The sequence below is a fragment of the Penaeus japonicus genome, unplaced genomic scaffold (assembly GCF_977035675.1).
Source record: "Penaeus japonicus unplaced genomic scaffold, GWHDUDI00000001_assembly GWHDUDI00000013, whole genome shotgun sequence".
Classification (NCBI taxonomy): Eukaryota; Metazoa; Arthropoda; class Malacostraca; order Decapoda; family Penaeidae; genus Penaeus; species Penaeus japonicus.
In genome coordinates this window covers 29,278,857-29,293,856 of record NW_028234415.1, presented here as the reverse complement: position 1 = coordinate 29,293,856, position 15,000 = coordinate 29,278,857, and the positions used below count along the sequence as shown (strand labels likewise).

The following is a 15,000-nucleotide window of genomic DNA, read 5'->3' as shown; positions in this document are numbered from 1 at the left end:
GTATGTAGGCTTTAGAGGAACTAATTTTTTTTGGCTGAATTTAATGTTTTAGAAGAGTTATATTTCTATATAAACTGTATATATATTTGTCTTTTAATATTGATTAGGACAAAAAAAGATAGTAGTAAAACAGAGTGAATTTGAATTGAACTGGTATTTTGCATGTAAATACTGGTGTTAAATCAAGATGAAATTTAGCTTAAATCATAAACAAGTAAGATTTTATTATATAAGTATTATTATTTCTTATTGAAAACAATGAATGTAGAGGACAGAAGAAACAAAAGTTAAGTAACATGTAAGAAAAAATAGAAGATAGAAAACATTTTAAAATCACAAGAAATGTAAACAATTTAAAACAATGGACATGTTTGCTAGTGTTGTGATGTATTTGTCAAGACTGATGATGATCCAAGTACAACAAGTAAAATATTAATCTGATATCAAATGCTGAATGATGAAGCTGAGTCATTAGGAAAATACCTCATCCAATTTGCATGCACAAAAAATTAATGGACATTTCCATTGGAGCTGTACTGTAGAAATAGGCAATACATCTACATATCAAAATACTTTGTGTTACGATAAAAGTAGGAGTTGTATAGAGTTTAATATACAGTTCTTATTTTAAATAAATATTTATTTACAAATTGAAAATGTAACTTTCAAGGAACTAAGTCCTTATCAAGCTAAAGAATCCTAAAAAAAAAATCTTGTAATCTGCTTCAAGTTGGGACAAACTCAGGATATTTGTATTCACATGGGACTCTTTAGATCAATATTACTGAATGATACATCTATGTACAAGACAATTTAAAGAAATCTTTTAATATATTCCACTGTGAAATTCTGGTTTGTACTTGTATTCTTTGTTCTAGAAATAAAGTACTGATGTGAATGATTTTGGGACTATTTACAAAATCCTTATATAAACTAAAGAAATCTGTGACAGCCAAGACAAGAACTTTCATGTTGTAAAGCCAACAGATTTAGGGAGTATATAGAAGAATATCTTATTGATCAGAAAATAATATAGATTAGTGGAAAGGAAGTGAAATCAGTGAATAAAATAAGCCAAAATATTTTCAAAATAGGTTCACAAAAATAATTATGGTCCTTTGTCTATATACAATCTCAAGTATCTTCTCATGCATATATTTTTTCTGTGAAATATATGATCATATCCATAAAGAAAAATAACCATAATATATGTTATGTACTATGCAATAAGTCATATCATGCTGTTATGAATTGGAAAACATGCTTAAATGATACATGTCATCTGTTATGCCATATACAGGTCACTATTATATACCCAATAATATACAAGTGAAATAGAAAGCACATTATTAGAATAGCACAATTGGTAATATATAAAGGAATCTGGCTATTTTACTACAGGCAATAACTAATTCAGTTTTTTTTTATTCAACTTTTTGTTCTACTAACAGATGTCATGCTCTTTTCATGAGCTTTTTGAAATAAAAATTTTAATAATCAATTGCTAAGTCATGTAACATGCCATCAAATCATGCAAAATAAGCATTCAAACTCACCTCACTGTGCAATTTTGAAATACCTGTTATTTTAGTTACTGAACATAACTGGGATTAATTTCAGGATAGCTAATATATTCTTGACTTCAGAACAAAACAAAATATCTTTGAATTAAAGAAAGCCATGTTGTCTTCTGGATGATAAACAAATAATATACATGAAAAATAAGAAATATTTTTAAAAACTCTGCATATTATCATGATCAAATCAAACTAACTCACCTTACATTAGTCCTGACTTTGTGCAGGTAATGAACCTCCTCCTTTCACCAGTGCAAAGAACTTACCCAAGTTTTTGACAGATTAAATATCATGTGCGTCCCCAACGAAGATTATTGGCCTTACCTTTCCAGTTTATAAAGCATATTATAGCAAAAAGTAAAGCAAGCTCAAATACTATCTCAATATTTTTTGCCAATCTGAATCAAAATCTACCTTGTACTAATCAAGTAAATTCATTTAAAGATAGGACCTGGGTGAATGCTTAAATGTCTTAACCAAAAGTAACATGTACTTTAAACTCCTGCTTTTACTAAAATTAATTATTATTTTAGGTATTCTATGTATCAGGAATTTTAAAGATAATTCAACACTTATTGAAAATATCACAATCAAAACAAAGCTAGATTTGTAGCCAGGATATTGAGCTTACCTCTTTGCTGATTTCCACAATCCACAACAGACAAAGAGAATCACCAGGAGGAAAACCGCCACAGCAGCAGCTCCATAAAACGCTGCAACTATAGGCTCGGTCATTTCAATCCAGGGCTGCAAGAAACAAGTCAAATTTAGAAACTATTATTTGGCTTTAAAGGACAATGATCATGATAACTTAAACTAGTATCTCTAAAAAAATGGAGGTTTCTACATACTTTACTGTGGCAATAAAAGAAAAACCCAGAGAAATAAAAAAAATGTCAAACCTTCACAAATAACGGGAGAAGCATCATTATATATCAACAATAAAAATCATACATTTAACCCAAAAAGGGTGTATATATTTACATTATATGAATCTACCATGGTGCGATGAGGAAGAGAAAAATGAGAGAAATGTCCTTAAAGTTGTTGGCCCATAAATAGGTAATTTAAGAACAATTCTTTTTTAATTCGAGTCCTTACATTTATAGGCGGCGGGACAGTTGGCACCCATTCCCTCACCACCTGTGGTATATAAGTGGTCCAGAAGGTGTTGTAGGTCTGACGGTAGTTGTAGTGCATGGAGGTGTTGAAGGTGGTATTGATGCTTAGGTACTTGAGGTTCCCTTCTAACACCGGCTCCCAGTTCACCTTCAAGATCTGAACCTGAGTCTGAGTTGGGTTTCTACGGAGAGAGAGAGAAGGGTGATTACCATGTGATTGAAGCTGGTTGAAACTGAGAGGGAAAAGGGGAATGGGATAAGTAATGAAATATGAAAAAGAAGGGTGAGAAGAATGACACAGCTAAAAAGGAGGATAAGGAATGGTGGTAGAAGTGACAAATGACAAATTTCATAATTCAGTCCATCTAGAAACCTCAAAAATACCCTTCCCTCACCCCCACTTGGCGAAGTTGACAAAAGTCTTCATCATGAATTCCGAAATGTTCCTGTCGCCTTCACTCCACAGGTTCCTTGCGACACGGATGCTCTCAGGGAAAAACTCTGGGTCCATAAATGGACCACCAAACACAAAATAGTACTCGATGTTGTTGGGAACCTGTAAAAGAAAAGAAGTATGATAATGATGGAAGATGTAGATATAGATGATTATTATTATTATCATAGCCATTTTTCTAGTTATCATTATTGCTATGATAATAATGTTTTCACCATAATACTAATAATGATGATTATGCACTATAGTTCAAATTCTATAAATGTTTAATAACTTATCAGTGTTGAAACAACTGCAGTCTGATTTCTATGTACCTCTCTCCAATAGTCCAACTTAAGTGCATCCACAGTGGTATTGAGCAAATAATAATATGTAGGAACACTTTTCTTCCCAGTCGAGTTCACGAGGACCTTTACCATTTGGTCGACACTTGATTTGTAGAGAGCATCCGACAACATCTGCAAAAAAAAGAATATATATGTATAAATGTGATAAAATTTTCTTGGGGGAACTCCTCTGGTATAAATATTCTGTCTGTGTAAATATTCATACAGATACGAATGCACATGCTTTTAAATCTGCATATATATATATATATATACGTATGCTATTCTTGCACACAATGAAAGCATACACAGTGTTTCAAAATATAAGAACACAGAGAGTAAAGCAATAAAAGGTACTCACATCAACATATTGTTCTCGAATATGGGTGGTATTATGTGGATCTGGGCCGTAGGTGTACATCCACTTAATGGCATCGTAAGCACCTTGAGGATTGAGCGAGTAGTTGTAGTGTTTGACATACTCCTTTACCCGCTCGTTGAAGAAGTCCTCTGTTACCTCGTACCGGTCGCGGATGAGTCTGTTGTCTTCGACTGGCGAAAATAAAAAGGACTTATTAATAGTAATACTGATAATCCAATTACCCTATACAGTAATCTTTCATCTTGCAAATGGTTTGCATCCTTCTCAATCTTTCTTCTAGTCTTCCCGAATATCAAAGAAGAAAAAAATAGGTGATCAGAATACTCACAAACCATATTCGCCGCTTCATTCCTATTAACGCCCGTCAGATAACGGAGGTCATAATGGTGATGATTTTTCTCGTAAAGTTTTAAAGGGAGTTCTGGCAGGATGTGCCAGTCTGCTTCCTTCCACTCCTCGTACCAGTCGTCTCCCGGAACGCGGAACTTGGAATCCACCGTCGGGCCCCAAGCGAACGTGCCGATGTCTGGCTGTGGTGGAATTAGTCTCTTGTTAAAAGAAATGTTAACTGTATATTCTGGGTATAGTGTTTAAGTATTTTGAACGTGGGGAGTAATACGCGAGATTAAGATTCCTTAATTAAGGTTCTCTGTAGCTTAAGTAATAGAATAATAAAAAATGAAAAATAACCGAACCTTTATTGGAGCTGATGCTAGTTCCTCATAGCTGCGGCGGTTGAGACACTGAAGTAGTTTATACGACGATTCTACTGTACATCCAACCTCAAGACCATACACTCGAGATGTATTCTGAACTCTGTAAACGTCATCTAATGCTGCCCAGTCTGCTAGTGGTGAGCCACTCTAGAAAAGGAACAATCAATGCTTTACAATCAAATATCTTTTCATAATCATCAGTATATCATATAAAACTCATTTAACGAAGAAAAGTTATGCTTTACCTCACGGAATTTGAAAATGTCATTATTCCAAAGAATATTCCACTATTAGAAAAAAGAACTGCTAGAAAACATCTACTCCGTTTCACACTGAAGTCAGTCAAGCTCACCTCAGCCAAGACCTGATGAACCCAGTCTTTGGTCTTGGGCAGAACGGCCAGGATACCCGCCATGGCTCCTCCCGCCCCGGGCCCAAACACGGTGATCTTCTGTGGGTCTCCGTTGAAGAACCTGATGTTGCGGTAGACCCATTCCAGCGCCATGGCCATATCCATCAGCCCGTAGTTCCCTGGAGAATTTTCGTCTCCCGTACTTAAGAATCCTGTAATTTCAATAGGGTATGGTGAGATTTTTTTAATTATCTAAAAAAGAAAAAGAAAAAAAAAACGAAATGCAGCAAAACCAGCAATTCCAACAAAACTTCTCATAAAACACAAACCACACTCACTAACCCAGTGCACCCAATCTGTAGTTAAACGTAACGACCACCACTTCTCCCCAGCCCGCCAGCATGTGTCCCGGGAACTGGTTGCTGGCACCGTGCTCCAGGTCCCCACCGTGAATGTAGAACATGACTGGGTATTGGTCAGACACACCGATGGATATCTGCATATAAATGAACCGTGTGTATTTATCATTTGTGAACTTCCAACTGGTATTATTGCAGTGGCTAAATGTATGAAAAGACAACCAATGAATATGAATGCGTGTGTTTCAAAATGTCAAGAGGTTTCCATGATGGTAAATACTTGGATCCACACAAGGCTGTAAAAAAAGGCATTTTCGTTCATTCCGCAAATATTTGATAAAATCCAACTCACCGATGGTGTAAATATATTGAGGTACAGACAGTCTTCGTTAATCCCGCTTCTAATGCCGTTCGAAGAACCTATGTACTTCAAGTTCTGCGGGCAAGCAGGTCGGAAGTCGAGTGCCTGCCATGTGCTGAACCAGTGCTGAACGTACCTAGGAGGCTGTGTAAAAATAAAATGAAATATATTAATGAATCGATATTGATATTTTTACAATATATATATATATATATATATTGTTAGAATTTCACATGAACTATTGACATATGTGGAGAAATAGTAATTTAATTCAATAAATCGGTTATGATGGAATTTTCATTTTGTCAAATCAAAATCATATTTCGCTTAAAACATCAGTGATACACTGCGATAAACAACTGTTTCTTTCTTCCTTTCCTACTGACACTCACTCACTCTCTCTATATCTCTCTCTCTCTCTCTCTATATATATATATATATATATATATCTCGCATGCGTTTAATTCCTATTCTTCAGGTTTCTTTTTTTTCCGTTTTCCATAATATATATATTTTTATATTTTCCTTCACAAAATGCCCTCCCTTCGTTTTCTCTCGTCCATGTATTTTTCTTTCGTTCCACTGCTAACCTTGGACTTCAACGCATCCGTAAATAATTATCTGAATTGCTTCTGCCGGATTGTATGTACTTATTCCCAAGTGGTAAGTACTCTTACTGCTATTATTGTTGTCGATGGTAAGACAATTACTAATGCCACTATTATTACTATTACTGATAATCTACTAACAGTATGAAAATAGCAGTGAAAATTATATATATATATATATATATATATATATATATATATATATATATATATATATACATATGTATATATAATACTGATAATCTACTAACAGTATGAAAATAGCAGTGGAAATTATATATATATATATATATATATATATATATATATATATATATATATTATCTTTATTATCATTGAAAATATTAATCATCATTATCATATTTATCATATCTATCATATCCATCATCATTGTTATTGTCATCACTATAATGGCAATACTCACAACAAATACAGACGAATAATCATTATAAAATATCATTAGTAAATAAGTATCTCCGTTATCGTCATGGTCATTATTGTTACAAATAGCACTCTTTTCTTTGGCATTATAATAATTGTTCCTGATAGTTATTATCATAATCATCGATTTCATAGTGATAGTAATAATGATGTAAAAGTAATAGTAGCTGTAATATATTGATGATGATGATGATGATGATGATGATGATGATGATGATGATGATGATGATGATGATGATGATGATGATGATGATGATGATGATGATGATGATGATGATGATGGTGGTGGTGGTGATGGTGGTGGAGACGGTGGTTTTGAATAATCACAGAGGATTAGTAATGACACCAGCATTACATCATAATATCAACATCAATGACAAAATCATCATCCTACTTATCATAACCGTCATAGAATAGACTGTACATCATGACTCGACAAAGCAGCAGCAGATCCTCCTCTTTCCCTTTCACAAATACGCTGTGATTCCCATTCATCTTTCCCTCGCCCTCCTTCTTGTCATGTCATGGTGGCGTGAAAATCAACGTGTCCGTGACGACCAAGCAAACGTTTCTGTTTAGACGGGAATAACAACTTTTGGGAGTGAAAGCATGTACCACGGTCGCATTTACACTGTTGCCACGTGTACGGGTATTGGCGTAGTCTTCTTGTTCTCTCTCTTTTGTCTTTTCATTTTCCCTTTTTCTGTAGGTTATAAGGATGTATTCGATGTTGAGGTGGTATTTGTGATCGTAAGGTGTGGTTTGGTATTTGTTCAAGCCTTTTTGTTTACAAGTTGGAATAAAAAACGGCCATTAATCTGGTCCGAATATTCTCCAAGGTCAGAGTTGCCGCTGACGCTGTAGACCGAGGGACGTTCGTTTCTGGGCCCATCTTGATACAAGCTACGCTAATATAATACGTCATTCTATGTTTCCGTTTATTATTCTCAAATTTGATTATTCACATTGCATTTTTTTATCAAACCGCGGAAAAAAATCCCATGGTGTATATAATCCATGTGGCATACTAGTCTGTTGCAGAGTATTGCATTGATGCAGGAAGGTAGAGAGGCTGTGCATGGATGTTCAGACGCTGTCTCGCCTCACCCACACAGACGCCACAGTGAACTCTGTATCCCATGCCCTCTCCCCCCTGCCCCCTCTCCCTGGTTTCCTCCCCTTCTCTCCCCACGCGTCTCACGCCCTACGCCCTTCTGATCCTCTCCTTTTTTCCTGTTGCTATCTTCACCTCTTGAATAACGTCTATTAAGTTTTAACAATCTATATTTTCCTTGGTCGTGGGAATATCTTGGTTCATGTTTGTAACACGTGAAGAACGAAGGGCGGTTCCAGTCCACTGTATATACGATATAAGGTCATACAGAGTCTACGCATTCGCTGCTCACCTGAGATAGTAATATCTTTTTGAGAAGTATGCACGTTAAACCATCGCAATAAACGCATGGGCTGCACGAAATAGATAAAAGAGTCGACAAAAAACAAGCAAAGTTCTACTATATAGCGCTGAGAATGCTATCGATGAAACACTAACACACGCGGCATATATCAAACCTTTTGCATCACTCAACAAACAACGGGATGGTATGGTGTTAATGTTTATGTTCAAGAATATAAGAAAAGATAAAAAGAAGACAGGAAATTCCGGGTAGGACCAAAGCTTCTTTGTGAGTCATTGGTTCTCTGTATCAGCCGCTGCCCAGCAGCGCCTTCTGACGTCACATTAGGAACATTCTTAAATATAACTTCAATTATCAACGACAAATCGATGAGTCGACAAACATGGTTGATTAACATGGTGTTCATATTTTTTCTTTGTAGCGATTAAATTAAATGTTTTTTTTTTTCATATTTTGTTCTTATATACTAGAACATCAAAGAAAATACTTGTACATGTAAATAAAGAAAGAGATTTAAACTCATTAAACCTATAATCCTCGTAGATTGCACGTTCTTCAGAGGAGTTAAGAGTTTGAACTACTATTTTGCGGCTCAAGTGAAAGTGAGAAGAAATGAAAGCCAGGAAGGAGTGTCATTGTTTCTCTCTTATTCCCCCACTGTCATTGTCGGAAGATAGCGAATTTTAATTTAGAAAGTTAGAAAACGTTACAGTGGTTTCCTGATGCTGTCAAATGACCTGAAGTCGAAAAACCAAGCTGTTTGCGTTATAATAATGAAAATAATAACAATAACTGATGATAACAATAGCAACAATATTTAAAATAAATTGAACAACAAAAACAAAACAGCAATATTTAATAATCACCATCATTATCTTCATCATAATACTAATAATGATAATAACAATGATTAAGTAATAATAATTTAGTGATGACAAACATAACAATAACACTGCTAAAAGTAAAATGGTGATAACATCAACAACAGTGTAATTTTTATGCAAATTGTTAATATTTCAGTTATCATTCTAACCGATATTGGCATTACTACTGTATTTCATCTTCATTATTATTATCATCAATATAACCATTACCATCGTCTCTATTTGTTGATATGGTTATCATGATGATTATTATTAAGATACACTAGTACTGTCATTATCATTAATACAATCTTTTTACCTTTGTCAATATTGTATGTCCAGTTAAGTGTCACTATTATTATCATTGTCACTATCAGACTCATTTCCATTATTATTATAATCATTCTCATAAAATCCTTATTCTGTTTATATCATTATATTAATAACAACTAAAATGTAATTACTTTCAATATTTGTTATAATTAGCACCAAAATTATTACTATTATCACCATCATTTCTATCCCTATCCTCATAACTAATATCATCTTTGCAATTGATATCATCTCATTATTATGATTACCATCATTATTGTCAATTCGTTCCTACTACTATCATGACCGTTATTAACGTTATTGTGGTTATCATTATTGATGTACTCATGATTATCAACGCCATTTTCATTATTATCATTATCTTTGTTCTCCCATTTCCAAAAAGCGTGTGAAATCTAAAATATTCGATCTCTGTCCGGTCGATCCAGTCACTCAGAAAGTGAAGTAAATGTGCTCCAGATCTTTCCTTGCCATCAAATCAACTTACAATCTTGGCTTGCTGAAAAAAAAAACCAATAAACATCTAATCGTCGAGCATTCGAAGAAACAACAACAGTATGATGACGAAAGCAGATTTGCTGTTCGTAATGTTGACGTGATGGTCGTGTTCTCATACTGATCATTAAAAGTGCAAGGTCGTTGAACTGAACGACATTCTAGCAATACCTTTTGCCGGGATAATGCAAAGCTAGCTCTAATTCGTGCGGTCTACATACATTAAACTTTGGTATACATTTTCTTTTTATCAAGAAGATTGGCATCACATTCATAGGCGTTGACAGGATATTCGCCTCGTAAATAACGGCAATTTCCGTCAATAACATGTGGGAACATCTCTTTACGGTGTGATATGCGGTTGGTGTTTAAACTGTTTATATTCAACTCTTATCTCACCCATGTATGTCATGCTAGATGTATCATCTTTTGAGTTCAGATTGATTGCTGCTTCCCTAATGTAAAGTATAATCTAGTAATACGTGCATATATGTATATGTGTTTATATGTGTGTGTATGTATATATGTATGTATGTATGTATGTATATGTATGTATGTATGTGTGTATATATATACATATATACATATATATGTGTATGTATGTATGTATATATAAATAATATATGTATATATGTATATTGTGTGTGTGTGTGTGTGTGTGTGTGTATGTGTGTGTGCGTGTATGTGTTTGTTTGTGTCTACACAATACACACACATACACACACACAAACACTACTTGATACTATTCAGCAGGCAATATTTTCCGGTACATAGTTGCTTATCACGTAACCTAACAAGAGTCTGTGACCCACCTGTATATCATGTCACGTCCCACAGGTTAGGGGGAATCAGGGAAATCATTAGTAAACATCTACGAACAGCAAATAGTTTTGGCAATAATTCTCGTCTTTTATTATTGATGCTATATGACGTCTGCTTATCGTTACCATGGCAACAGTGCTGTCTTCGCCATTGACCCGCTCGGGTAAGATTGTGTATGAACATATGTGGTCAATAATTCACTGTCTGGCTGTATTTTTCCCTTTAACATAAACGCACATATATAACGTTCATTCACACAAATTCATGATTGCATGCAAGAAAATATTACATTGCCAAGTATATACAATACACATTGACTTAAACATACACCATTCTAACAGCAGCAGCATACACAATCACAGCTATTGTCAATAACACATCTAGAAAGATACATGAACACAAATAAGATTACCATGCCTGCACATACACAGATTAATACTGACCACACAACAAAATAATATTCAAAATGGTCAGTATGACATATATGCAAAAAAAAAAAAATCGCTAAAGAATTTCTCGCGCAAAACAAAGAAATATTCATGCAGATTATCTAAAATACGGAGTTAATAGAGCAACGCATGGTACTATGCTTAATGTTTTACGAGGCCGGTACATGCACTGCTGTGTGCGGCCAAAGGTAGTCAATTTATTGATTATGAGTGTCATGGCGGTTCAAATAAGGTGCGGGTATAGCAGCTGTGTCCATATCTCATATTCTTTGTCTCACATTTCTTTCTGTTGCTTCTCTTTTTTCAAAGTTTCTCCTTCATTGAATTACCTTAGTACTTTAATGGCGTTTATTCTACTTTTTTGGCTTCTTTGATTTCTCCCGATCCTTTCTACGACTAAAAATTTCTTTCTCTATATTAATCTCCCCATCTTCTCTCCCTCGCCTCCCTTGGAATGTGAGCAGCTAACCGCACATTCTCTATTCCTACATCAGTGCAACACAAAGGGCTTTGCAGTTGATACGACCGTTGCTGAGGTCAGCGTAACTTTTTGTTTGTCTGTCAGCCTGGCTGCCCCAGCCATCAGTTCACCTGCCTATCGATTCTTATATACAGGAAGTGGAAAGAGTATTCACATTTTGAGGGCTTCATAAATATACGTCAGCCATGATAATAAATGCGTGTGCATGTCCGTACCCTTTGTGGTGTGTGCGTGAGTGTGTGTAATAACATGCCACACACTCTCTTTCTTTCTCTCTCTCTCTTTATTGTTATTCCTCTCTTATTCCATCCCCATTCCCTCTTAACCTCCTCCTCCCCCACTATCTTTCACAATCACCCCTCAGCCTTCCCTGTCCCCCTACCTCTCCTTCTCACCGAGGTTAATAAGAATGCTGCTGAAATCAACCCTATTTTTTGTCCGTCTGTCTGTCTGTCTTCTCTCTCTCCAACAGCTTGTCTTCGCCTGTGCTTGCATGCAACCGGGTCACCGTCCAACCACTTCATATTGCTGTCAGGTACAGCCAAGCACCGGCCGCCCATTCGTTCCCGTGGTTCACGAGGTGGTTTTAGTTCACTGTGTTAAAATCATTTCGAGTTCACCAGAGGACATAGAACTGCCTTGCAAGATAAACGAATAAACGATGAATCGAATAAAAGAGAAAACCTGAATTGTAGGTCCTCGTCCGCAGTGTAAGTAAATGAGGCAGGACAGATTCCTCACTGCAACTTCCGGTCAGACTGTCATGGTTTCATGCACTGTCTCACACGCCTACAGGACGGTCCATAAGGGCGTTGCTGAGATAAAATTTGCACATCCGACTGGGACTTATGGTGTCAGCCAGATAGATCAATGGAAGGTCTGTCTGGCTACCATACAGGGTGGGTCGGGATGCCAAGGTCGATTCTACGAAGTATCTGAACGCTTATAGTATTGTTCGGGGAGAGAGAGAGAGAGAGAGAGAGAGAGAGAGAGAGAGAGAGAGAGAGAGAGAGAGAGAGAGAGAGAGAGAGAGAGAGAGAGAGAGGGGGGGGGAGAGAGAGAGAGAGGGGGGGAGAGAGAGAGAGAGAGAGAGAGAGAGAGAGAGAGAGAGAGAGAGAGAGAGAGAGAGAGAGAGAGAGAGAGAGAGAGAGAGAGAGGGGAGAGAGAGAGAGAGAGAGGGGGGGGAGGGAGAGAGAGAGAGAGAGAGAGAGGGGGAGAGAGAGAGAGAGAGAGAGAGAGAGAGAGAGAGAGAGAGAGAGAGAGAGAGAGAGAGAGAGAGAGAGAGAGAGAGAGAGGGGGGGGAGAGGAGGAGAGAGAGAGAGAGGGGGAGGGGGGGGAGAGGGAGAGAGAGAGAGAGAGAGAGAGAGAGAGAGAGAGAGAGAGAGAGAGAGAGAGAGAGAGAGAGAGAGAGAGAGAGAGAGAGAGAGAGAGGGGGAGAGGGGGGGGGGGGGGGGGGGAGGGAGAGAGAGAGGGGGAGAGAGGGAGAGAGGGAGAGAGAGAGAGAGGGAGAGAGAGAGAGAGAGAGAGAGAGAGAGAGAGAGAGAGAGAGAGAGAGAGAGAGAGAGAGAGAGGGAGGGAGACAGAGAGAGAAAGAGAGAGAGAGAGAGGGAGAGAAATAGAGAGAGAGAAAGAGAGAGAGAGAGAGAAAGATAGAGAGAGAGAGAGAGAGAGAGAGAGAGAAAGAGAGAGGGAGGGAGAGGAGAGAGAGATAGGAGGGAAGAGAGAGAGGAGAGAGAGAGAGAGCGGAGCAGGGGGGGGGGGGAGGGAGAATAAGAGGGGAGAGAGAGAGAGAAGAAAGAGGAGATGAAGAAGGAGAGAGCAGAGGAAGGAAGGAGCGGCGCAGAGAGCGAGTGGTGGGGCGAGAGGAGAGAGAGAGGGCAGCGACGAAGGAATGAGAGAGAGGAGAGAGAAAGAGGGAGAGCGGGAGAGAGTGGAGAGAGAGAGAGCAGAGAGATGAGACGAGAGAGATGACGGAGCAGAAGAAGCGCTGGAGAGAGAGAGAGAGAGAGGAGGCGAGAGAGATGGGGGAGGAGGCGAGAGAGAGAGAAGAGACAGCGACGGGGATGAGAGCGAACGAGAGCGAGGGCTAGGGAGGGAAGGGAGGAGGGGGGGAGGGAGGGAGATGAGGGAGGAGAGAGAGCAGCGAGAGAAGACGAGAGGTTGGATGAGGAGAGAGAGAGAGAGAGAGAGAGAGAGAGAGAGAGAGAGAGAGAGAGAGAGTGTGTGTGTGTGTGCGCGCGTGTGCGTGTGCGCGCGTGTGCGTGTGCCCGTGTGTCTGTGTGTTTTCCTCCTCATGTTGCAGACTGCTGACAAGATGCCGTTTCCACCACCTTGCATCTCGTGTTGCGTCAATCAAAATATTGCAAATATTCACCATAAGCATTGCAACCGTCACACGCTGGCATTCTGCTGCAACTCAGATCCAATATCTGCACTGATGTTGCATTTCTTATGATATGTCAGAACCTAATGTCAGCACAATAGCTTGCAAATATCGCATAAAAGGACGTAGCATTTTGTTTTTAGCCCATCATCCAAAATACCATGTCTATGCTATTATCAACGCCATGAATGAAAAACACAAGTGTTGAGTATCGAATGCATTCCCCAGCTCCCACGCGTACAGAACATTGCAAACAGGTAACCGTCGAGGTACCCTAGACATGCGGTATCGAGTTACCCCCCCCCCTTCCACCCTTAACCACTGCAGCTCCCCCTCCCATTCCACCCTTAGACACTCTCTACCCCTACCCCTCCCCTTCCACCCTTAGACACTCTCTACCCCTCCCCCTCCCCTTCCACCCTTAGACACTCTCTACCCCCTCCTCCTCCCCTTCCACCCGTAGACACTCTCTACCCATCCCCCTTCCCTTCCACCCTTAACCACTGCAGCTCCCCCTCCCATTCCACCCTTAGACACTCTCAACCCCCCTCCACCCTTAACCACTGTACCTTCCCCTCCCTTAGTCCACCCTTAGACTCTCACTCTATTTATATATAGAGGGAGACTCTCTTTTACTCCCACCCTTAACCCCTGTACCTCCCCTCCCCCTTCCCCCAAATCCTTCCGTCATTTCAATTACAATTAAATTCCATTAATACATTTCGCGTTTCCACCAAGCCTCCCTTGCCCACCGCCCGCCTCCGTTAAGCAACGCGCCATTCACGTAACAGTGACATGGATTCTCCTTGCAGACGGCGTGAATGCGTAACACCGGCGTCGCTGTGACGTATCGCTATCACGGGCGGCGGCGGAGTGTGACGGGCGTGACGGGCTGGGGGGGAGGGGGAGGGGGAGGGAGGGTGTCGCTCAGCCTGTTCTATTACCTCACGACAAATGCTCTCTCTGTTTCTGTTTTTTTTTCATCTCCATGTCTCTACCTCTCTTTCTATCTTTGTTTCTTTCTGCTCCCCCCCGTCTATTTTTACAATTTTACCTGTC

At 38.7% G+C, this 15,000-nt stretch overlaps 1 protein-coding gene across 2 annotated transcripts in view; it reads right to left on the bottom strand.

Moving 5' to 3' along the window:
* The window catches only part of Gli (carboxyl ester lipase-like protein Gli), a 28,022-nt gene that overhangs the window by 2,927 nt on the left and 10,095 nt on the right, over nucleotides 1-15,000 (bottom strand). For both annotated transcript variants that reach the window (XM_086543388.1, XM_086543387.1), the window contains exons 3-12: nucleotides 5,640-5,792; nucleotides 5,271-5,424; nucleotides 4,929-5,140; nucleotides 4,556-4,723; nucleotides 4,189-4,390; nucleotides 3,840-4,030; nucleotides 3,467-3,610; nucleotides 3,094-3,254; nucleotides 2,679-2,880; nucleotides 2,209-2,324 (exon numbers count right to left, since the gene is read on the bottom strand). In XM_086543388.1, coding sequence (XP_086399514.1) covers nucleotides 2,209-2,324; nucleotides 2,679-2,880; nucleotides 3,094-3,254; nucleotides 3,467-3,610; nucleotides 3,840-4,030; nucleotides 4,189-4,390; nucleotides 4,556-4,723; nucleotides 4,929-5,140; nucleotides 5,271-5,424; nucleotides 5,640-5,792 — 1,703 coding nt within the window. The remainder of the gene's footprint in view (nucleotides 1-2,208; nucleotides 2,325-2,678; nucleotides 2,881-3,093; nucleotides 3,255-3,466; nucleotides 3,611-3,839; nucleotides 4,031-4,188; nucleotides 4,391-4,555; nucleotides 4,724-4,928; nucleotides 5,141-5,270; nucleotides 5,425-5,639; nucleotides 5,793-15,000) is intronic.